This window comes from Cygnus atratus, chromosome 8 (assembly GCF_013377495.2).
Source record: "Cygnus atratus isolate AKBS03 ecotype Queensland, Australia chromosome 8, CAtr_DNAZoo_HiC_assembly, whole genome shotgun sequence".
Classification (NCBI taxonomy): domain Eukaryota; kingdom Metazoa; phylum Chordata; class Aves; order Anseriformes; family Anatidae; genus Cygnus; species Cygnus atratus.
In genome coordinates this window covers 9,295,233-9,317,119 of record NC_066369.1, presented here as the reverse complement: position 1 = coordinate 9,317,119, position 21,887 = coordinate 9,295,233, and the positions used below count along the sequence as shown (strand labels likewise).

Sequence of the window (21,887 nt, the reverse complement as noted above, 5' to 3'; positions counted from 1 at the left end):
CCCAGCGCAGTCAGCAGCACTTGTCACAGTGCCCACGCAGCCAGCGCCCAGCGGCTGTCCTCCAGCACCTCATCACACAGGCCACGCCACCCCACTGAGGACATCCTTGCCCAGAGGCAGCTGCCTTTCAGGCTGAGAACCCCCGCTTTCATTGCCAAAATAAAATGTTACATTAATGCCTAATTGCTGTCAGGGACAATACATGGGATATTTGTATTTTTTCCCAAATGTTTCAGTTGCTCCTTCTCCCCTCCCTCCCCCCAGCTGTGGAACTTTTAAGTTACCCTGCTTTATAAAATTCTCCATTATCCCCATTTATTATTTTTACGAAAGGACAGTGGGGAAAAATAACACCACCTGGTGTCTGGGTGGAATCTTGTCCCCCCCAGCCTCGTTCTGCAAGAAGTGGGAGGGGGATCTGCAATCCCAAAGGGGAAACATCCTTTCTCTGGGCATTTTCTCAGCCTTACCAAGCTTGACAACTTCCCAAGGTACCCGCAAGCTACGAGAGCTCCTGGGTTTCTTGCAGGAGCGTGGCACACGGCTCTCCCCTTGATCTGATTGCCTAAGGGACAGAGGCAGCATCCCTCTGCTCCTCGAGAGCTTGCCAGCCCGAGGCAGCCAGACTTACTGAAGCAGACAGAACACTTGGGTTCCAGTACAGATCGAACGTTTTTCTTTTAATCCCAGAGAAGTGAAATGCAACATTTGTTCGAGTTTGCGTTAACATCCGAAGACAGAAGTCCAAGCCCCCCTACTCGGTAAAGTCATTTGTGTTTAAGGCACTCTGCAAAACCAGCTTTCGTCTCCTCTTCCTTCCGATTTTCCCCACACGGCAGCAGAATACCTGATTTTCTCTTTTCTCCGTAGTGACACCCGCACGTCCTTGCTCTTATCACCATCTCCGGAAATTGGCAACATCAAACACAGCGCGAGCCGAACAGAAAGACACCGGGAGGCCGGGCCGATAAATAGAGACGGGCACGGGAGGGAGCGCAGCGCCTGGGGGGGCACAAGGGGGCTTCTGCAGGAAAAGGACAGGCACGGGATGTCCTCCCCGCAGGCATTTGTGTCATCCCCCTTCCTTTTCCCCAGTTCTCCCTCCCTCCCAAAAGGGGACAGGATGGGAGCAGGTGCCCGCGAGCAACCCTCCCTATCGGCGCTCCCGAAATCCACGAGGGGGGGTGTGGGGGGACCCAGCCACCCCTGCTGACCCCCCCCCCGCCGAGTTCCAGCCGTCAATAAATACAAATCAATAAATAAATCTCAAATAAATAAATAAATACAAATACAGAAATAAATAAGCGAACCGAGCACACCGGCGGGCGGGCTCCGGGGAGGAGAGGGGCGGCAGTGCCGGCTTCGGCTTGGCCCGCCTGCCCCGCAGGCGTTGCCTTGCACCACGAAGCCGTGCCCTGAAGCCAGAGGGACGGACGGACGCTTCCCGCAGCGCCCGAGTGGCGTGGGGGCACGGCCCCGAAAACGCCACGGGATGGAGGAGAAGGGGCACCTCGGGTCCCTCCCTGAGATAACGAGGCGCCGGCTACGAGCAGGGAAGGAGGGAGGAGGCGGCCCACGGGTGGTTGTGGTGCTGAGCACAGGAGGCCGGGTGCTCCCCGGGGATCTGGGGATGCTCCCGTGGAGCCAGCACCGGGGATCCCACTCGGGGCCCTCATAAATATGGCTCGGGGCGGCCGAGAAATGGGCTGATCCCGGGCTCAAACGTGCAGGCTTCCAGACCAGACCCGTACGGGGACCACCCCGAGGAGCCACAGCCGTTCCCCTGCCTCCTTCCTTCCCTTCAGCTTCGTGCCGCCCCTCACCGCACCGTTCCACCAGGCTCAACCCCAGCCCCAGGGGGGCAGCCACGGCCGCTGGGAGCAGCATCCCCACAGCAGCACCCCCCCGGTCCCGGCACCGCTGCCGTGACCATCGCCTCCGGGGGGAAAACCCCAGCACAGCACCATTCGACCCGGCTGCCACGCTGGGGAGGGGTTTCGCAAGAGCTTTCAGGATCATTTCTATCCCAGTGGGTCAAAAATACACATTGGTCTTATTTCGCCCTGAAAGGTATTTTCCCTCCGCCTCCTCCCTCGAAGTTTAACACAAATTGGACCCAAAGTTTCCAACAGCTTGCCAGGCACACTTTTGACAAACGAAACGTCAGCGATGGCTAAAACTGCCTTTGATTGTGCATCGGGATAAAAACACTGGCCGAATCTCACAAAAACAGGGTGCCCTCCAGTGCTGACCATCTCCCCGCAGGGGTTCTGCTCAGGACAGCAAAGCAAACCGGAGCTCAGAGCCTGCCTTCCCTTCACGCTCTCCTCACAGAAGGATTCACCCAGCCCCCACTAACCCGAAATGCGCCGGTTCCCAGTCCACCAAACCCCTCCGCCTGCGCCAGGCCGAGCGGGAGGAGCGGGGCCGCAGCCCACAGCACTTGAAAGTGTTCCTCGAGGTGTCAGCACGCAGCGCTCCCAGAAGAGAAATAAAGAACCGAATCCGTAGCAAACGCTACCGAGGATAATAAATAGCCTGGGGATTTCACAGGGATTTTTGGTCTAAGACGCCTGGGGAGTCCCTTTGCCTGCGGGGACCGGCCCCCAGCTGCCCGGGGTGCACGTCCCACCCTGGAAACGCACAAGCTGAGGCTGAAGCTTTGCAGAGACTCGCGCGTGCTCCTGGGAGCGATGCCCCGGGAAGGCGCCGCCCCGAGGCGGGTGCACACCGGGCAGCCAGGTGCGAGGAAGCGCTCCTGATGCCGCGAGAAACTCTGCACGAAAGCAGCGAAGGAGACGACCCTTCCCCAGCCCTCCCAGCAGCGGGACGGCCGCTGGGAGCTCCGAGCGGGAACACCCCACGTCCCCGCAGCAGCAAAACCTCCGGCACGCGAAGGCAGGGGCGCGAGCCAGAGGGACGGCAGGGCTCGTGCCGGGGCGGCGAAGGGAGCGGGGAAAGCAGCAAAAGCCACATTCGTCCGCCCAGGCCCCTCGGGGAACGCAGGGCACCTGAAGCTGTCCCTGGGCAGGGGCAGAGCCGCCGTGGCTCCCGCCTCTGCTGCATCCAGGAGGGTGCAACCACCAGGGCACAGCTGAAAGAGAGGAAATGTTGCTCCCCTGCCGAAACGAGCAGGGAATTGCACGTCCAGCCCGCAGCACCAGCACCTCCTCGCCGACCAGAACGATGCCAGCGATCCAGGCAGCGAGGAAAGGGCAGGGGGCGAGGGGAAAGGCAAGTAAAAAGAAACCCCTTATCTGCCAGACGCCTGCAGCAGCACGAGGCGGCACGCTCTCCTCCTCCCCGTGCACGCCCATGGGCTGTGCAGCTCCACGGGTGGCCACGGCTGAGGCTCCCCACACAAGCAGGCGTTTGCAGGGAAGAGGAACAGGCGCCCAACTTCTTGCTACGGGCTCCCGTCTGCAGTGGAAGCACCCGAATCCTGGAGTACCTCCAAGCTTTTTTGGCGACCACGCAAACGCCGTCAGTAACTGCCTGCTCTCCCTCGCCTGGGTAAACAGGCACCGCTCGCCGTTTCTCTTCTGGCTGAGAATAATTTTTGCTTCTGCAAAAAATTAAAAAAAAAAAAAAAAAGAAAAAGAAAAGGGCTGGCGGGTGTGGGGAGGGGGAGGTTGAGGAACTGCAAAGATTTAGTGCACCTTAAAACTAAAGGACATCTAACCTGCCCTTAGGTCTCACTCCAAGATGGGAATGAACTACGCCACCTCCTACGTTCACGACTACTCCAAACACACCGAGATGCATGCAAAACGTCCCGCTGCGGAGAGCCCCTCTCGGGCAGAGACGCCCCCTGCCACCGGGCTCCGGCCGGGCGCCAGCTCCCGCACTGCTCCCAGGCCCTTCCAAGTCCCAGCGAGCGTGACAACGGGCTGATTATCGATCCAAAATGCATAGGTAGAGACACCGAGGGGAAGGGCGACTGCACAAAGCCCCCCGCCCCGACTGGCGGGCATGGTCTCCTCTTCTACGGCTAACGGGGTGGAAAGCAGCATTCGCCACAGGCACGGTTTGATGGCGCTCTCGCTCCTCACGTCTCCCTGCAAGGAAGCAGGAGGTGGTCAGCTAAGCCAGCCTCTTTTCCAGCCGCGAGCCCCAGGAGCGCTCAAATCCACCTCCTGGGGAATCCACCAGCTCGGCAACCCCTCCGGGCGGCCGGGCCGGGCTCGCGCTCTCTTTCCAGCTAAGGAGAAGCCGTGTTTCCAAGCGCAGCTACAAAGGCAGGTGAACCCAGGAGGTCTGCTTTGGCTCAGGAACCCCGTGCGTTCGCACACGCCGGCACGCGCCCCGGTGCTGCGCTACTTGGGAGGTATCACGACTATAGGCTGGCCTCGCTTGGGTCTCCACATGAGGACTTGGGCATCGTTGGCGTTGGGTTTCACTAGTGCGTTTGGTGGGATGGGCTCCATCCTGCTCAGGATCCGGGGCTGCTCCTGCTGAGTCCTTCCCACCAGCCGTGCCCGCTGCCCCAGGAGCTGCATGGGATCAACCTCAATGTCCACTCGCATCCTCCACTTTATAGTCTGCAAGATGATCTTCTCCTTGGTGGTGGTGTTCATGGCCACCAGCCACGTGGTAAAGCTCTGGTCCCTTTTAATCCTGGTCAGCAACGGCACGTTGCTGTTGCTCACGGGGACAGCCCACGTCACACTGGGGTAGAAATTGTCATTCATGCTCACCGAGAACCTGGAGATCTTGTTCGTGGGGCCGACCAGGGTCACCGTTTCCGTGGTGTTTCCGTACCAGGGGTAGCTCACCCCATCAGAATCGCTGATGGCTTTTACTCTTCCTTCTCGCAAGTCGGGCAGCTCCCAGCTCGACCTAGGGAACGGAGGGAGAAAGGGCAGGTTATCGGGGAAACGGCAGCGACAGCGCCCGGGCAGTGACAGCAAGGGAGGGACTGAGGCAAGCCGCTGTGTGCCAGCACTTCCAGGGCAAAGCACGTGCTCTGGACCAGGGGGAGACAGCACAGATAAAGGGATAACGATTCAGTCCGAAATGCCACGGAAAAAGCCATTTCTCCTGCAGCCACCAGAGGCTTTGTACCCAGCCAGAGCCACGCACCAGAGCCTGTCTCTGGCATCAGCCACCAGATCCTCCCCCCGGCAGCGCTGACTCAAGAGCAGAGCTTGGGAACCATCTTCCCACCTGCAGGAAGCCACCGAGGACCTCATTCAAGAACAAATTTGTCTTCAGCTCCTTCGCTGAGTCAGTCAGGGCCAGCAGAAGCCTCCGCTCTGCCAGCACAATAGCATTTTAATTAACCTGCAATCTAACCAAACGGGCCAAAACTCATTTCTGAGCCTTTTGCAGGTCACTCTCTCCTTATTCAGCTCTTGATCTAAAAAAAGAAAGAAGAAAAAAAAACCTTGCTGTGTGTCAGCTGCAGCACAGCCACGGCCGCACACGCCGAGCCTGGAGCAGCTCCCCCCAGCCTGCAGCTCCGTCTGCAATTTTTACACCCCTAAATATAGGCGTTTGCTAAGACACATGTGCAGTAATTAAATATCGCAATTATGCCTGCTGCTGGTGTGATGAAATCCCCGCCATGCTGCTGGGGTTGTGGGTGGGGGGGGGGGAAATTCCAGCCAGAATTTTGGCCACGGACCACATGAACACCACCAGGCGGGTGCGGCAAGGCAGAGGATCACCACGTGGCAGCTACGAGCTGGGAGCGGGGACAGCGGCCACCCGGCTCCAGCGAGCCCTAGCCCAGCTCCCAGGTGCCTTTCCTGAAGTCCTGAGAACGCGAAAACACTCTTTGGATGCTGAACCCACACTTTAAATTTAAAGCCACTGCCCCGCACACCCAGAGCGAGAGGTGGTTAAGGATCACCTGTGCAGCGTTGTGCTGGGTCTCTGTCTCGAGGCAGGTCAGGCTTGCAGCATGCCAGTATCTTTACCCAGAAAAACTGGCAACGTCACTGCTGGGTATCACAGAAAGGAGAATAAATAGAAAAACCTTTAACTTCTCAGACACATCGCTCCGGCTGAAGCCTCCTGCTGAGTCAGAGCTCAGCTCCACACAGGTCTGGGCTCCGAAGCCACCAACAAGGGGACATCTGGCTTCTGTCCTCCCTGAGAAGCGACAACCTGCACTCGCCCCCACAGCCCCAGCACCCCACTGTGGTGCAAAATGACCCTGCCCGCTCCGAAAGCGTGAGGACGGGGTCATCCCCCGCATTCCCTGCCCAAGCCCAGCTCCAGGCAGCTCGACCCCACACCGGCCATAGGGCCATGCAGAGGGCAGCCCCTCTGCTGCCCCCGGGTCCCAGCCCTGTGCCCTTGGGGAAGAGCAGGAGGCCGGAGGAAACCGATCGGGCACCTTGCTGCAGCCTCTGGCACCCAGGAGAAATCCGAGCGGGGCTCTGCTTTCAGGAAGGGCAGCCAGGGCAGGGCAGGCTCAGCAGCTCGAGGCAAAGGCAGGACCGGCGCCGGCTGCTCCCGCTCCCCAGGCAGATCGGGGCCGGGGGAGCTGCTCCAGCCCCAGCTGGCGCTCCTGACAGCACCGGCAGGGACAGGACCACAGGCGAAGGCATGCCATCGCCGTGTCTCCCTGCCAGGAAGCCCGGGCAGCCCGGAGCCGCGCGAGGTGCCACCTACTTCCAGGGAGAGGATTGCCAGGGCAGCCTCCATCTGCTCCCGCTCCCTTGCAAGCTGCCTCTGGCGGGGACTGCGCGAGGGCTGAGGAGAGGAGGAGCTCTGCCAGCGCTGGGAAGGGGGATGCCCAGAGAGCCCAGCCCCTGTGGGGCCACACGGGCTCGACAGGGCTTTCTGCGAGCACCCCACACGCTGCCACGCAGAGCCCCCCCGCCTGCCTGAGAGAAATCAGGGCTCTGCAGCTCCCGGGCAGGAACCAGGAGAAATGAGGCCGATGGGACGGGCTGAGGACAGGCCTGGCTGCGAGCGTGGCACCGCCCGGCAGCCTCCTGTGGGGACGGAGCCCCTGGTTCAACCACCTCCTGCCTGCAGCCCCCGCACCGAGGCGGCCCAGCGCCAGGGCAGAGCGGGTGCCCTGGTGGCAGAGCGGGTGCAGACTTGCTCCTCGGTGTCCTCCCGAGCCACCTGCGCGGAGCCTTCAAGCGACTTCCCTCAAACCTCTCCCAGCCGGGCTGCAACAAGGAACACAAGGCGATGGCGTCGAGGGAGGACAGCGGGGAACCGTGCTGGGGCCTCCGTCCCCTCGTGGAACCGCCCTGGGGCCTCCATCACCTCATGAAAGCGCACTGGGGCCTCTGTCCCCTCACGGAATTGTGCTGGGGCCTCTGCCCCATCGTGTAACGGCACCGGGGTCCCTGACCCCTCACAGAACCACACCGGGGGCCCATCCCCTCACAGGACCGCTGTGGGGTCTTTGATGCCTTACGGAGTGGCGCTGGGGCCTCCATCCCCCTCATGTAACGGTATCAGGGCCTCCGTCCCCATCACGTAACGGCACCGGGACCCCATCACCTCACAGAACCACACCGGGGTTTCTGGCCCCTCACGGAATGGCACCAGGGCCTCTGTCCCCACCACGTTCGGGCACTACTGCCTTCATCCCCCTCACGTAACGGTATCAGGGCCTTCGCCCCCATCACGTAACTGCGCTGGGGCCCCATCACCTCACAGGACCGCCGCGGGGTCTCTGACCCCCGACGGAATGGCACCGGAGCCTCCGTCCCCCTCACGGACCCGCGCTGGCGCCTGCGTCCCCTCACGCAGCCACACCAGGGCCTCCACCCCCACCAGGTAACACCGCCGGTGCCTCCGTCCCCACCACGCCCCGACGCCAGACCCGCCCGCCCCTCACGGCCCCCCACCAGCCCCTCCCCACGACACCCGGGCGCCCTGACCGACCCCCGCGCACCTCCCCACCTCCCCAGCACCGCCCCGGCAGCACCCCCAGCTCACACGCCGAGGTCGCTGTAGGTGTTGTAGAACTCCATGTGGTTGCAGGCCTGGATCCAGCCCACCACCCAGGTGTGGCGCCGGGCGATGGGCGGCATGAGGACGCGGGCGGAGGCGCGGAAGTAGGGCGTGCGGTAGCGCAGCACCACGGGCGAGCTCTCCTCGATGGCGGTGGCGGCCGGCTCGATGGTGGCGGACACGTCGGACACCACGATCTGCTCCCGCCGCACCCGCGCCTTGCACGCCACGCTCTGCAGGCAGCCCATGGCCGCCCCCGCCGCCGCCTCCCCGCCGCCGCCGCCGCCGCGCTCACCCGCCGCCGCGCTGCGGGGCCGAGCGGCAGCCCCGGCCGGCCCCCCCCCGCCCCGCCATCGCCGCCCGCCGCCGAGCACCGGCGCCCGCACCGGCGCCGGCAGGGCGAAGGCGCCGCCGCTGCCTTTGCGGCCCTCGCCGGCCACCGTCCGCCGGCCCCGCCGCTAGGGGGAGGCGGCGGCGTCGCCGAGCGCGGTCGCCGTGGTAACCGGGGGCGTCACGTGGGGCAGGAAGCGGAAGCGGCGCTGCGCGGGACGGGGCCGGCGCCGGGGGGACCCGGGGAGCACCGAGGGGCACGGGGGGGACCCGGAGAGACGCTTGAGGGATACTGGGGGCACTGAGGGGATACCGGGAGGTTACCGGCGGGCACCGAGGGGTACCGGAAGGATACCGGAGGGCACCGCAGAAGTACCGGGAGGTTACCGGAGGGCACCGAGTGGTACCGGGGGAGTACAGAGGGCACCGTAGGGGTACCGGGAGGCACCGGGGAGATACGTGGGGGATACCGGAGGGCACCGGGTGACCACAGGGGGCACCGGAGAGATACTGGGAGGGTACAAGGGGCACCGGAGAGGTACTTGGGGGATACTGGGAGGCACTGAGGGGATACCGGGAGGTTACCAGAGGGCACCGAGTGGTACCGGGGGAGTACAGGGGGTACCGGGAGGCACCGGGGAGATACCTGGGGGATACCAGAGGGCACAGGGGGACAGCGGGGAGGTACCTGGGGGGCACCAGAGGGGTACCGGGGGCGGCTGGGCCTGTGAGGTGACAGCAGGAGGCAGCCCGGCAGTGGGTGACCAGCTTTGGCCTCTCCAGGCCTGGTCCCATCCCGGTCCCGTCCCACCGCCAGGCCCGGTGCCACCACCCGGTCCCGTCCCCGTCCCGGCGCCATGCCCAGCCCTCGCAGCAGCCGCGAGCGACGCGCCGGCCGCCTGGAGTTCGTGTCCCTGCTGAGCCAGCGCAGCCCCGCAGCCCCGGACAGCCCGTCCCGCCGCCGCGAGTCCGGGGGCTCCGCGTCCCCGCCGCTGCCTGAGGAGGACTGCATGAGGCTGAACCCGTCCTTCGTGGGCATCGCCCTCAGCTCCCTGCTCGCCGTCGACCTCTGGGCCTCCAAGCGCCTGGGAGTCTGCGCCGGGGAGGCCTCGGCCTGGGGCAGCGCCCGCCCGCTGCTGAAGGTGGTTGAGGTGTCGGGGCACGGCATCCCCTGGCTGCTGGGCACCTTCTACGGGCTCTGCCAGAGCGACAGCTCGGCCGCCAGGGAGGTGCTGCTCAACCTGCTCTTTGGTGAGGCCGGGAGGGGGCCGCTGCGGTGGGAGGATGGGGCCCGAGGGATGGGGAAGAGCTGAGGAAAGCCGGCTGTCACAGCCCTGGGGGAGCCGTCTGGTTCCCAGCAGCTGGCACGTCCGCCCAGAGCTGCAGCACACGGATGGCTGCTCCAGCTTCCAAACGCGGTGCCCATGCGGTACCTGGATGGCTGCTCCAGCTTCCAAACCTCTGCGTCCCTGTGGCACCTGCGTGGCTGCTCCGCTTTCCAAACGCTGTGCCCGTGTGGGACCCGGATTCCAGTTTCCAAACCTCTGTGCCCATGGGCTCGCTGCAGGCACTGATCTGTAAAACCCAATGTGGAAACTTCATCCAGAGCGTGCATTTTAATCACACGTGGTGCTGTACTTTTTCCCCCCAGCATCCTGTCCTAGTAGGTATATGTAAATTCGTTTTTGCTCGCTTTGAAACAGCGGTAGCGCCAGAACAACAGACCTTTCTGGATTCCCAGTTCTTACACTTTTAAGTTGCAAAATTATAGGTGTCTCACATTGATTATGTGACTCTCAGTTTGTTTGGTGGGAAGTGTATGCTTTTGTGCAGCTCTTCCATTTAGCAGCGCATGGTTAAATTACAGCATCACAGGAGAGCTGGTGGGAAGGGACCTGGTGGCTTCTGACCTCCTTCCATAGAATGGTTTGGGTTGGAAGGGACCTTAAAGCCCACCCAGTTCCACCCCCTGCCATGGGCAGGGACACCTCCCACCAGCCCAGGCTGCCCCCAGCCCCATCCAGCCTGGCCCTGGGCACCTCCAGGGATGGGGCAGCTCCTCTGGGCAGCCTGTTCAGTGCCTCACCTCCCTCCCAGTGAAGTATTCCAAATATCTAATCTAAATTTACCCTTTTTTAGTATAAAACCGTTACCCCAGGAGCGGGCCTGTTCTGGCACCAGGGCTGTGTCCAGCTGGAGTCACCCACCTTGGTGCTTTTTTGCAGCACCCACGTGGGGAACGAGCTTTCCTTGGTGCCCGAGCTGAATCTCCCAAACCACATTTTAAAAGAAGTGATTGAACTAGGTTTACTTCTAAGAAAAAAAAAAAAAAATTGTTCTTAAATGATTAACCAGAGGGAGTGAACTGAAGTGACCAAAGGAAGGACTTTGTGCCCAGGCACAGGCCATAGGACAGAAATCAGTCCCTCGGGCAAGATTTCCTTGGAAGAAGCAGCCCTGGCTGCCAGCACCAAGAGCCGGGCTGAGATAGCGAAGGCACTGCCTGGTGCGAGCAGCTGCTCTTGCCAAGTACTGACGGAGCATTTCTCACAGACACTTCACCTCTGACTCCTGCCACAGCAGCCTTTAGACTCCTGGGAACAAGCCGCTGTTATTTAATTCGCCCTTTACTCAGCTCTTAAAAGTGGGGTGATTAACTTGTACACAGGTGCCCCCAGCAGCAGGGAGAAGCCAGACGTGGAGCTGGAAGCCCCCAGACCCGCTGGGGGCACGGGGACCCCCCTCACACCAAGGCACAGCTGAGGTGGATTGATCATTTACCTGGGTCAAAGCAGTGGGTGCAGAGCCATGCTGAGTCAGCAGAGGCAGGCAGGGAATATTAACCCCTGCCTGGCTTTCAAAACAAGGGAGGATTTGAGCCCCGAGCTGCGAATGCCAGATTTTACACAAATAAATGCCGTGCAGCTGTGCTCAGCAGAGTGCTGACGGAGGTGTGCTCGGGCAGAAGCCCGGAGGAGCACCGTGCTCTCCCTGCCTGGGCATCGCAGCCCTGGCGAAGACTGCCTTCTCTTGGCAGGCTTTGCTAGCTCCGCGTTTTCGTAGTTCACGGCTTGGCTTCTGTTTTTGTCTCGTTTCCCGTGGGAAAAATAAACCTCCTTTCTCGCTCACTCACTGTTCCTCCTCCTAGCCTTGCTGCTGGATCTCGTGCTGGTGGCCGTGGTGAAAGGGATCGTCCGGCGGCCGCGGCCCACGCACAACAAGATGGACATGTTCGTCACCGTCTCGGTGGACAAGTACTCCTTCCCGTCGGGCCACGCCACCAGAGCCGCCCTGGTGTGCCGCTTCGTGCTGCACCACCTGGTGCTCGCCGTCCCGCTGCGGGTCCTCGTGGTGCTCTGGGCCCTCATCGTCGGCGTCTCGAGGGTGATGCTGGGCAGGCACAACGTGACGGACGTGCTCTTCGGCTTGCTCCTGGGCTACGCGCTGTACAGCGTGGTGGAGTACTGCTGGCTCTCCCCGCTCAACGCGCCTGCCCTCTTTGCTCTCTGGACCCACTGACCGCTGCGGCCCTCCCGGAGGAGGAGGAAGCTTACACCCCGTTCCCTACGCGCACACAGAGAGGGGCACCGGGACTTGAACTCATATTTGTCCAGCCAAAATTTCACACGAGCAGCGCCGCAGGCTCCCGGGCCTGCAGTTAGACACTCGGTGCTGTCTCGCCCTCCTGTCGGGCTGCCAGGCACCGACCGCTCTCCAGGGACAAAGCAGAGCCTGGGGAGGGGTCAGCGCACCCGCCTGGCGGCTCGCTGCTGATACTGTGAATCAGCGTGCCCTCGCCGGGCACCTGCTGCGTTAGCTCAATGGTGGATGTAATAGCTGGGGCTTTGCAGAGGTTTCTCTGCAATTGCCCGTGTTATCTGTGCGCTGTAAATACACTGATTGCGTCGCTGCTGCGAGCACGCCCTGTGCTCCACGGTACCTGAGCGGAGAGGACACGCTGAGGCCTGTCCTCAGGTTTATAAAGAGCTCTGCCTCCTAAGCAGTGCGTCTCTTTCCTATCGCTCCTGGCTCAAGCACTGCACCAAGGCCAGGCCTCAGCCAACAAGGACACAGGCATCTGGCTCCCAGTACTGCGGGGAAGGGAAGGGGGCAGCCAGGGGCTTGGGCCATCGATACCATCTCCAGGGGATGGGGAAGCAGCTCCCAGCAGCAATCTGCTCATAACGCCACTGTGCAGAGCTTTACAGCTCTTTTTCCTCCCTCCACAGGATTTTCAGTCACCCAAGGGCAACAACACAGAGCTGTACTAACTGCCGCAGCTCCCCTGAACTGCCACCCTTCGTCCTGGCAACCTTTTCTTCCAGTTTTTCTGGTTGCCCTTGGCAGGAGAGGACCACAAGGAGCCTGGGTCCTGCCTCAGCCTCTCCTGGGGCCTTGAAACATTCCCTCTTGCTGTGGGAACTGCCTCGCTGGGGGGTCTAGGGGAAAGCTGTGACCCTCACCCAGCCCAGGGCTGCTCAGATCCCTGCCTGCGTTCCCTGTAACCCTCCTGAAGGTGAGGCCGTGCCTCACCACAGCCAGGCTCTCCCTCTAGGAGGACGCCAGCCTGCTCTCGTGCCTTCCACCCGCAGCACACAGGTCTGCGCTGAACCCCCAGCCCGGCTGCACCAACCCTTCCCCTCCCCTGCCACGAGGCTTCCACTGGACGGCAGACAAGGAACAGGGCTTCAGCAAACCATTTCTGCCTTCACTGGGGGACGGCATCGCGAGGGAGTAGAGGGCAACAGCAGAGCTGGCAGGGACTTTGCCAGCCAGCGCTGGTCCCACCATACCTTGCAAAATGGGCCAAGAGCACAGATAATCGGGGAAATTGATGGTGGTGGGGCTGCAGGCACAGCAGGCAGCGAGGCCTCTGGGCAGTGCTTAAATAATGCTGGGTGTGTGAGGAATGATTGGGGCCAGGTGGGGCTGCTCGTGGCCATTAAGTCCCCGGAAAAAAATAAGTTGCAAAAAAAAAACAGGCAGCGTTTGAGTGCTGTTCCTCTGATTGCAGCACGCAGGAGCACCCTGAGGGCTGCCAGTGCAAGCACCTCCTCTCTGCCTGCAACCCGTAGTACGGTGGCTGAAATAAAAATGTTCCCCCATGGGGCCAAGCCAGCACCCCAAGCTCCTGCTGTGGGGTCTTCCCTGCGGGCAGGGGCTCCCCATGCCTCTTCTCTGTGCCTCAGGCCTTCGCTCTCCCCGTGTATCGACTGTCGCTTGTCGCTGTCACTTGTCCCCAGAGCAGTGGGGAGACCTCTGCTCCCCGCCGGGCTCGCCCCATGGCACCTTCGCCCACACGAGGCCACGGCGAGGGCAGCAGGGTGCCGGGCAGCCCATCCCACGCAGCGCAGAGGTCATGGTCCCGAGCACGGTGGGGGCAGAGTCCGGGCCTGTGGGGACTTTTGGTTCCTCTTGCAGCTGCTAAAGGAGAAGGGGCGACGCGACAGCAACCCGCGCAGCCATTTCACAGCACAGCGGGGTGGGGAGGGATGGGAGAAAAGCCCAGAAGAGCTGTCCTCCTTGTGCTGGCCCTGTGGAGCTTGCAGAGGGGTCCCAGCAGAGCCGAGGGGGGCTGTGGGGCTTGGCACGGGTGGGCCAGGAGCGAGCCACGGCTGCGGGGACACGGGGACGCGGGTAATGCAGTGAGGGTGCCCGCGGGGCAGCTGAAGCCACTTCACCCACCCACAGGGTACCAGCGGCGTTCAGCGTAAGCAGGTCTGGGCTGATCCCAATAATCCTGGAGGTAAAAGTTCAAGGGAATGTTTGATTTTCCAGCATGCACACCGCGGGGCTGCCCCTTGCCCCGCTCCGGGGAGCCCCCCGCAGTGTCCCCTGCCGGGGGTCCCCAGCCAGGCGCCGGGGCGGCTCCTGGCCCAAACCTCTGCCAGAAAAGCGAAGCAGCCGGAGCGAGCCGAGCGCTGGCAGCCTGCCCCGTGGCTCCCGTGGGAGGAGTGACGGCAGGGGAGGCACCCGCTCGCCGCCGCCGTGCGCCATAAAGCCAGGCCGCGGCCAGCCCCGGCGAAGGCTCGGCGGCGCAGGGCGGCATGGCGAGGCGGGTGGCCATCATCGGCGGGGGCAGCAGCGGGCTGTGCGCCATCAAAGCCTGCCTGGACGAGGGGCTGGAGCCCGTCTGCTTCGAGAGGAGCAGGGACATCGGCGGGCTGTGGAGGTTTGAGGTAAGCCGTGCCAGGCACGGGCTGCGGGTGTCAGCAGGGGCACCGAAGCCGGCCACGGTGGGGTCCTGGGGCGGGATCCGTGTGCATCCTGGTGGGTCCCGGGGAGCCTCGCGGGTGGCAGAACCCCCCCCCAGCTCCGTCACAAGGCAGTGACCTGCATTGGGACAGGGCCACCGGGACGCTCAGCCGTGCCCCACACTCACAGGAGCAGCCCGAGGAGGGCCGCGCCAGCATCTACCGCTCCGTCATCATCAACACCTCCAAGGAGATGATGTGCTTCAGCGACTTCCCCATCCCCGACGACTTCCCCAACTACATGCACCACTCCAAGATCATGGAGTACTTCCGCATGTACGCCCGGCGCTTCGACCTGCTGCGGCACATCCGCTTCAGGGTGAGAGACGGGGACCTGGGGGGGGACACACGCGGCCAGCGCTGTGAAATGCTGACGCCCGCTCCCCCCTGCCCAGACCAGCGTGTGCCGCGTGTCCAAGCGCCCCGACTTCGCCACCACGGGCCGCTGGGAGGTGGTGACCGAGAGCGAGGGCAAGCAGGAGTCGGCCGTCTTCGACGCCGTGCTGGTGTGCACCGGGCACCACACCGACGCGCACCTCCCGCTGCACGCCTTCCCCGGTACGCCCCCACGCGCCCCGCATCCCCTGCAGTGAGAAAAAGCCCCCAAAAGCTGTGCTGCGGCTGCGCCTGCTCTCCTCGCTGCTTTTTCGCCCAGCTCCATGTGCGTCGCTGCATGGTCTTTCTCTGGGATGGGTCTGGCAGAGCCGTGGAAGGCTCCCTGGGGCCACAGCACGGATCCTGCTTCATTTTGGGGGGGCCCTCCAGCCCAGCACAGCCTCCCTCCTCCCTCCCCACAGGCATCGAGAAGTTCAAGGGCCGCTACCTCCACAGCCGTGACTACAAGGACCCCCAGGACTTCAAGGACAAGAGGGTCGTTGTCATCGGGATCGGGAACTCGGGCTCGGACCTGGCTGTGGAGATCAGCCAGATGGCCAAGCAGGTGAGCAGCAGCGGGGTCCCCGCGGGCAGAGCGTCCCCTGTGCCTGGTGGCACCGTCCCCAGGCGGGACACCACCCGCTCCATGAGGACACCCATCTAGGGGAGCCCTTGGTGTCCTCACGGCCACCACAGCTCTGAGGAAGTGACTTTCTTGTTCGCCCAGGTCTTCCTCAGCACCCGCCGCGGTGCGTGGATCCTCAACCGCGTTGGACAACAGGGGTACCCCATCGACATCGTCTTCACCACCCGCCTGAAGGCGCTCATGAAGCAGCTGCTGACCTCCTCCATGGCAAGCGACTTCACAGAGAGGCAGCTCAACATGAGATTCGACCACGCGCACTACGGCCTGAAGCCAAAGCACAGGTGCCAAGGAACGCACCCTCCGACGCCGTCCCAGCCATTCCTGGGGACGAGCGCCCCTGGGGACGAGCACCGCTGGAGCAGGACGCTGCAGACTCTCCCCACCCCGGTGCCCTGATGGCTCCTTCTGCCTTCCAGGGTCCTCGACCAGCACCCGACCGTCAACGACGACCTGCCCAACCGCATCATTTCGGGCAGGGTGCAGGTGAAGCCGAACGTCCAGGAGTTCACGGAGACATCTGCCATCTTCGAGGACGGCACCAGGGAAGACATCGACGCTGTGATCTTTGCCACGGGGTACAGCTTCTCCTTCCCCTTCCTCAAGGATTATGTGAAGGTGGTGGAGAACCAGGTCTCCCTCTACAAATACGTGTTCCCCATCGACCTGGAGAAGCCGACGCTGGCTTTCATCGGCTTCATCCAGCCCCTGGGAGCCATCATGCCCATCTCGGAGCTCCAGTGTCGCTGGGCCACCCGTGTCTTCAAGGGTAAGCGAGACAAAATGTCCCCTGAGCCTGCAGCCCCGGAGCCAGGGCAGATGGTGCCCAGCCGTGTTTGGGAGGCAGCAGCCAGCTGTGCCACGCTGCTGCCCTCGGCCGTCGCAGCCAGCCGTGCCTTTGCTCGTGCAGCCCCCTGACGCATGGCTTTTCCCCCAGGGCTGAGCACGCTGCCCCCGAGGCACGACATGGAGGCTGACATCAAGCACAAGAAAGAAGAGATGGCCAAGCGGTAAGACCCCACCGGGAACCAGCTGGGATGAGACAGGAGCACCGCGGGCTGGGGGGGGCTGCTGGTGGGCTCCCATGGCTACGTGCCACCAGAGAACAGGGTCCAGCCCTCCCTCCCTGCCCGCAGGTACGTGGCGAGCCGGCGGCACACCATCCAGGTGGATTACATCCCCTACATGGACGAGCTCGCCTGCCAGCTGGGCGTCAAGCCCAACCTGCCCCTGCTCTTCCTCACCGACCCCCCGCTGGCGCTGGAGGTGCTGCTGGGGCCCTGCACGCCCTACCAGTACCGCCTGCGGGGCCCGGGAGCGTGGCAGGGCGCCCGCGCGGCCATCCTGACCCAGCGGCAGCGCATCGTCCAGCCCCTGCAGACGCGGCACGTGGAGGAGAACACCTCTGTCTCCGTCCTGCCGCTCCTCCGCAAGCTGGCCGTGGCCATGGCCATCTTTGCCATCATCTTCGTCCTCCTGTAGGCTCCTGCTCTCTGCCTGGTGGGGTTGGCAATGCCAGGACGGGCCGTGCATCCCCATGGCAGCCGTGCCCCCGTGCCAAGAGAGCAATCCGCTTGCTGGCACGGCCCTGCACAGCAAACCTGAGGCACAAGAGCCTCCCAGATGTGGCAGCCCCAAATAATGCCCCACGGCTGCACCGGGATGGAGGAAAAACCCTGCCCTTGTGTGGGGAAAACCCCATCCTGCTCAGGCACCGCTGTCACCGAGCGGGGACTTGCCGGGCTGTTCTGTCACCTACAATCCCAACGGGCCTCCACTGATGATGATACCTTCATGGCAAAGGCATAGCAAATTTTCTAACTGGATTAAAGTGTCTTAAACAGAGCCAGAAAGCTGTCCTGTTTTTCACGTCCCCCTGCGTGCTGGGGACACACACGGCTTGGGGTCTGCATACACACGCGTGTATCCATGGCAAAGCAGCCTCGTCTGGGGCACGCGGAGCCGGAGCAGATGGCCGGGGTCACAGCGGCACGGATCAGTCCCATCCTGTCACACACAGCCTGATGGGGACGTGGGCTGGGGAGCTGGAACAGCGCCAGCTGCTCCTGGCCACCACGCGCCGAGGCTGGCACCAGTGCCCAGAGCATCTCCCCCATCTTGTTTTCCATGCCATGACTTGCCAAAATTTGGAGCGCGGCCACGTCTCAGCCCCCACACCCAGGAAGTCCCTGGGGCTGGATTCAACATCATTAAGTGCTTACAGAAGATAATGACCCCTTTGCGGAGGGCGGGCGGGAGGTGTGGCGCGGCGCTGTGGGAACCTGTAGATCATGTCTGGATGAAGCCTCTCGCAATGCCCCGGCTGCCCTCGGCCACCCCTGCTGGGAAGCACCGGGACACCTGGTGCTGGCCGAGCGGCACCGCACGCATCCTGTGCCCCCTGCCAGCCTTCCCCCGCTGCCACCGCCGGCCATGGCTGCCCAGAGAGTGGCCGTCATCGGTGCCGGCGCCTCCGGCCTGTGCGCCCTGAAATGCTGCCTGGATGAGGGGCTGGAGCCCACCTGCTTCGAGAGGAGCGGGGACATCGGGGGGCTGTGGCGCTTCGAGGTAAGCCCCGCGCCGTGCCGGGCTGCCCTGGGTGGCCGCAGGGACGGGATCGTTTACAGGCAGCTAACGAAGCACCGCTGCCCTGCGGCGGGACGTCCCCTGGGCGCAGGCTGGTGTGCTGCCAGCACGGGGACCTGTGCCACCAGCAGCAGGACGGATCCTGCCCAAGGACCCGCGGCTGGGGCCAGCCCTCACCCCAGGGCTCGCTGCTCTGGCTCAGGCTTCGCTCTTCCCATCCCTCCCTTCCCTGCCAGCCTCGCTCCCACCCATCCCTTCCCCTGTGCCTACCCCCCGGCTCCCCAGCTGTCCTGCTGCTGGTGGCATCCCTTCCCTACCTGTCCCGGTCCCCTCCTGCCCAGCCTGTCCCTGGAAGCCCGGGCTGCTCCTCTCCCTGCTCCTGTGCCTCTCCCACGCACCGGCACCAGGCGCTGCCTCTGCTCTGCCTGCGTGGGGGAACCCCCAGATTTGTTCCTGCCCCCGCCAAGCGATGCGGCTGCCTCTTTTCACTGGGACCCCCGCCAACCAGGCGTGCCTCGCTGCCCTGCCCTGCCCTGCCATGAGCGCGGGAGCCTGGGGCACGCTGCACAGCACCAGCCTGGGATTTTGGGCTGCTTGGCTGAAACAACGCTGCTTTTCCCCGTGGTGGGTCTGGAACAGCGATGGAGCAGAGCCAAGGCAGGGGAGCCGGAGGCTGAGCTGCTGGGGCAGAGACACTGGGAGTGCAGACAGCCACTGAGCTGACACCGCAGCCAGCTCGGCGTCCTGTGGGACCGATGGGGCAGTGGCACCACAGGAGGCTTTGGGAACCCCCCCAGATCTCCCCCTGGCTGGCACTGAGCCATGCCCCACACTCACAGGAGCAGCCCGAGGAGGGCCGCGCCAGCATCTACCGCTCCGTCATCATCAACACCTCCAAGGAGATGATGTGCTTCAGCGACTTCCCCATCCCCGACGACTTCCCCAACTACATGCACCACTCCAAGATCATGGAGTACTTCCGCATGTACGCCCGGCGCTTCGACCTGCTGCGGCACATCCGCTTCAGGGTGAGAGACGGGGACCTGGGGGGGGACACAAGCGGCCAGCGCTGTGAAATGCTGACGCCCGCTCCCCCCTGCCCAGACCAGCGTGTGCCGCGTGTCCAAGCGCCCCGACTTTGCCACCACGGGCCGCTGGGAGGTGGTGACCGAGAGCGAGGGCAAGCAGGAGTCGGCCGTCTTCGACGCCGTGCTGGTGTGCACCGGGCACCACACCGACGCGCACCTCCCGCTGCACGCCTTCCCCGGTACGCCCCCACGCGCCCCGCGCCCCTGCCACCAGGTGCTTGCCTCTCCCCCGAGACCCCTCACGGCACCATCCCCACCAGATGAGCCCTGACCCAGCTCTGGTTGCTGCCAAAAATGCTCCTGTGGGTTAAAAGCCCGAGCAGGGTGCTCAGGGCCATGCTGAGCATCTCCTAGGCTGGATGGAGATGGCACCACCTCGCTGGGCACCGTCCCGCTGGACTGCTCCCAGAGCACACCACCAGCCCGAGCAGGGCACAGCCACCCGCACCCGGCACAGCTTTGCTCTCTCTTGCAGGGCTGGAGAGTTTTGAGGGCTGGTACTTGCACAGCCGGGACTACAAGAGCCCATGGGCCTTCACGGGGAAGCAGGTCGTCGTGGTCGGCACTGGGAATTCGGGCATCGATATCGCGGTGGAGCTGAGCCACACAGCCAAGCAGGTGAGCTCCGGAGCCACCCGGGCTCGACACTCTCCTGCTCCTCTTTGCGCCCAGCCTGTTTTTATTCCCAGCCCAAGCAATCTGTCTGAGTTTGGGCCAGCAACTCGCTTCAGATTAAATGTCCCCTCTCGCTCACTGGGGTATTTGTTTAAAGAGTGATCCAACTCCAGAGGGCACCAAGCAAATATCTGCCCTCCCTCCAGCACTGAACCCACCCAAAGCGCCTCATCCCCTCCCAATCCACCCAAGGGGCACAGTGGGGTCCAGCCCTCCAAAGCCTATAATATAATATGCTAGCATATAATATATAAGACTACCTGAACAGGAGGACCACAGTGGGACGTGGGTCGACACCGCTGCCTCTTTTCTCCTTCCTCCCAGGTCTTCCTCAGCACCAAGCGCGGGGCCTGGGTGATGCACCGGGTGGCAGAAGGTGGGTACCCCTTCGACTTCTCCTACCTCAGCCGCTTCATCCAGCTCCTCCAGAGCCTGCTGCCCCTCTCTGTGAGCAACTTTGTGCTAGAGAGGAAGCTCAACGCCCGCTTTGACCACGCGCTCTACGGTCTGCAGCCCCAGCACCGGTGAGCACCCAGGCAGTACCACGGGGATCTGCCTGTGCCCCCAGCCCCGCATGAGCTCTGTCTGTGCCCTCCAGGGTCCTCAGTCAGCACGCGACCATCAACGACGACCTGCCCAACCGCATCATTTCGGGCAGGGTGCGGGTGAAGCCAATCATTCAGGAGTTCACGGAGACATCTGCCATCTTTGAGGATGGCACCAGGGAAGACATTGATGCCGTGGTCTTTGCCACGGGGTACAGCTTCTCCTTCCCCTTCCTCGAGGACTGTGTGAAGGTGGTGGAGAACCAGGCCTCTCTCTACAAATTCATGTTCCCTGTTGACCTGGAGAAACCGACGCTGACTTTCATCGGCTTCATCCAGCCCCTGGGAGCCATCATGCCCATCTCGGAGCTCCAGTGTCGCTGGGCCACCCACATCTTCAAGGGTAAGTGAGGTGGGTGGAGGATGTAGCCAGGCTCTTCCAGGTGCTGCAAAGCCAAGTCGTTAAGCTGGTAGCACCTCCTTCTCCTTTTGTCCTCCTCCTGTGTAGGAACAAAAACCAACATTGCATTTCACAACGAGCCTTGCACTCCTTTTAATCTTGCAGGGTTGGTAACAGTTCTCCTTGTCTGCAGCCTACTTTCTCCCTTTTCTTTCTTTGCACGTGCCTCCCTCTTGCTCCCTGCTTGGTGGCCCAAAGCACGAGCAGAGGCCACGCTGGGTACAGAGGCCCACGTCTGCCAGGAGCACAGCTCTCCCTCCTTCCTCTCCTTCCCCAGGGCTGCAGGAGCTGCCTCCAACCAGCACCATGCTGGCTGACATTGCACAAACCAAGGAGAAGATGGCCAAGCGGTAAGGACCCTATGAAGCATTACCCCTGCCGTCATCCCCTCCGTGACCATACATCAAGACTCCCTCCCTGCCCGCAGGTACGTGGCGAGCCGGCGGCACACCATCCAGGTGGATTACATCCCCTACATGGACGAGCTCGCCTGCCAGCTGGGCGTCAAGCCCAACCTGCCCCTGCTCTTCCTCACCGACCCCCCGCTGGCGCTGGAGGTGCTGCTGGGGCCCTGCACGCCCTACCAGTACCGCCTGCGGGGCCCGGGAGCGTGGCAGGGCGCCCGCGCGGCCATCCTGACCCAGCGGCAGCGCGTCGTCCAGCCCCTGCGCGGCGCGGCCGGGCGCAAGGTGCCGCGCTCCAGCTTGGTGCCGCACGTCCTCAAGGTGTTCTTCAGCGTCGGTTTGATTGCAGCCACGCTCGCCTATGTCTTGCTCTCCCCTTAACCCGAAATAAAGGGGATCGCGGGTCCTGCTGGCCACCTTATGCTCTTAGACATATAGCCATATGGTCATATGGTTGTATGGCCATATGGCCTGAAATTTTGGGTATACTTGTGCCAGGAGTTGGACTCGATGATCCCTGTAGGTCCTTTCCAGCTCGGGATATTCTATGATTTTGTGATTCTGTGATCTTATTTCTCACTTTGGGGTTTTGCTGTTGTGG

At 62.9% G+C, this 21,887-nt stretch overlaps 4 protein-coding genes across 7 annotated transcripts; 3 read left to right on the top strand and 1 right to left on the bottom strand.

The window, feature by feature from the left end:
- Nucleotides 1–425: 425 nt before the first annotated feature.
- On the bottom strand, nt 426–8,174 carry FAM78B (family with sequence similarity 78 member B). Of its 3 annotated transcripts, XM_035537797.2 has the most exons (3): nt 7,912–8,174; nt 4,698–4,839; nt 426–1,002 (listed from the first exon to the last, which is right to left on the bottom strand). In XM_035537797.2, exons 1-3 carry the CDS (start codon nt 8,172–8,174, stop codon nt 778–780), a joined length of 630 nt encoding a protein of 209 aa, XP_035393690.1. In that variant the 3' UTR covers nt 426–777. The 3 variants fall into 3 exon arrangements, with proteins under 3 accessions (XP_035393690.1, XP_035393689.1, XP_050568373.1); XM_035537796.1 differs by lacking the exon at nt 426–1,002 and having other exon boundaries at nt 4,317–4,839; XM_050712416.1 differs by lacking the exons at nt 426–1,002; nt 7,912–8,174 and adding an exon at nt 5,167–5,300 and having other exon boundaries at nt 4,317–4,839.
- A 276-nt stretch (nt 8,175–8,450) lies between these two features.
- On the top strand, nt 8,451–12,245 carry PLPP6 (phospholipid phosphatase 6). 2 transcript variants are annotated; one of them, XM_035537342.2, is made up of 3 exons: nt 8,451–8,575; nt 8,639–9,507; nt 11,405–12,245. In XM_035537342.2, the coding sequence occupies exons 2-3, from the start codon at nt 9,114–9,116 to the stop codon at nt 11,773–11,775; spliced, it is 765 nt and encodes a 254-aa protein (XP_035393235.1). In that variant the 5' UTR covers nt 8,451–8,575; nt 8,639–9,113; the 3' UTR covers nt 11,776–12,245. The 2 variants fall into 2 exon arrangements, with proteins under 2 accessions (XP_035393235.1, XP_050568372.1); XM_050712415.1 differs by having other exon boundaries at nt 8,451–8,638; nt 9,040–9,507.
- Nucleotides 12,246–14,235: 1,990 nt separating this feature from the next.
- On the top strand, nt 14,236–17,364 carry LOC118243349 (flavin-containing monooxygenase 5-like). Its single transcript, XM_035537335.2, has 8 exons — nt 14,236–14,435; nt 14,641–14,829; nt 14,906–15,068; nt 15,308–15,450; nt 15,613–15,812; nt 15,948–16,297; nt 16,466–16,538; nt 16,665–17,364. Exons 1-8 carry the CDS (start codon nt 14,304–14,306, stop codon nt 17,008–17,010), a joined length of 1,596 nt encoding a protein of 531 aa, XP_035393228.1. The 5' UTR covers nt 14,236–14,303; the 3' UTR covers nt 17,011–17,364.
- A 597-nt stretch (nt 17,365–17,961) lies between these two features.
- LOC118243350 (flavin-containing monooxygenase 5-like) lies at nt 17,962–21,667 on the top strand. Its single transcript, XM_035537337.1, has 8 exons — nt 17,962–18,096; nt 18,954–19,142; nt 19,219–19,381; nt 19,678–19,820; nt 20,202–20,401; nt 20,476–20,825; nt 21,160–21,232; nt 21,310–21,667. Exons 1-8 carry the CDS (start codon nt 17,962–17,964, stop codon nt 21,665–21,667), a joined length of 1,611 nt encoding a protein of 536 aa, XP_035393230.1.
- Nucleotides 21,668–21,887: the final 220 nt, after the last annotated feature.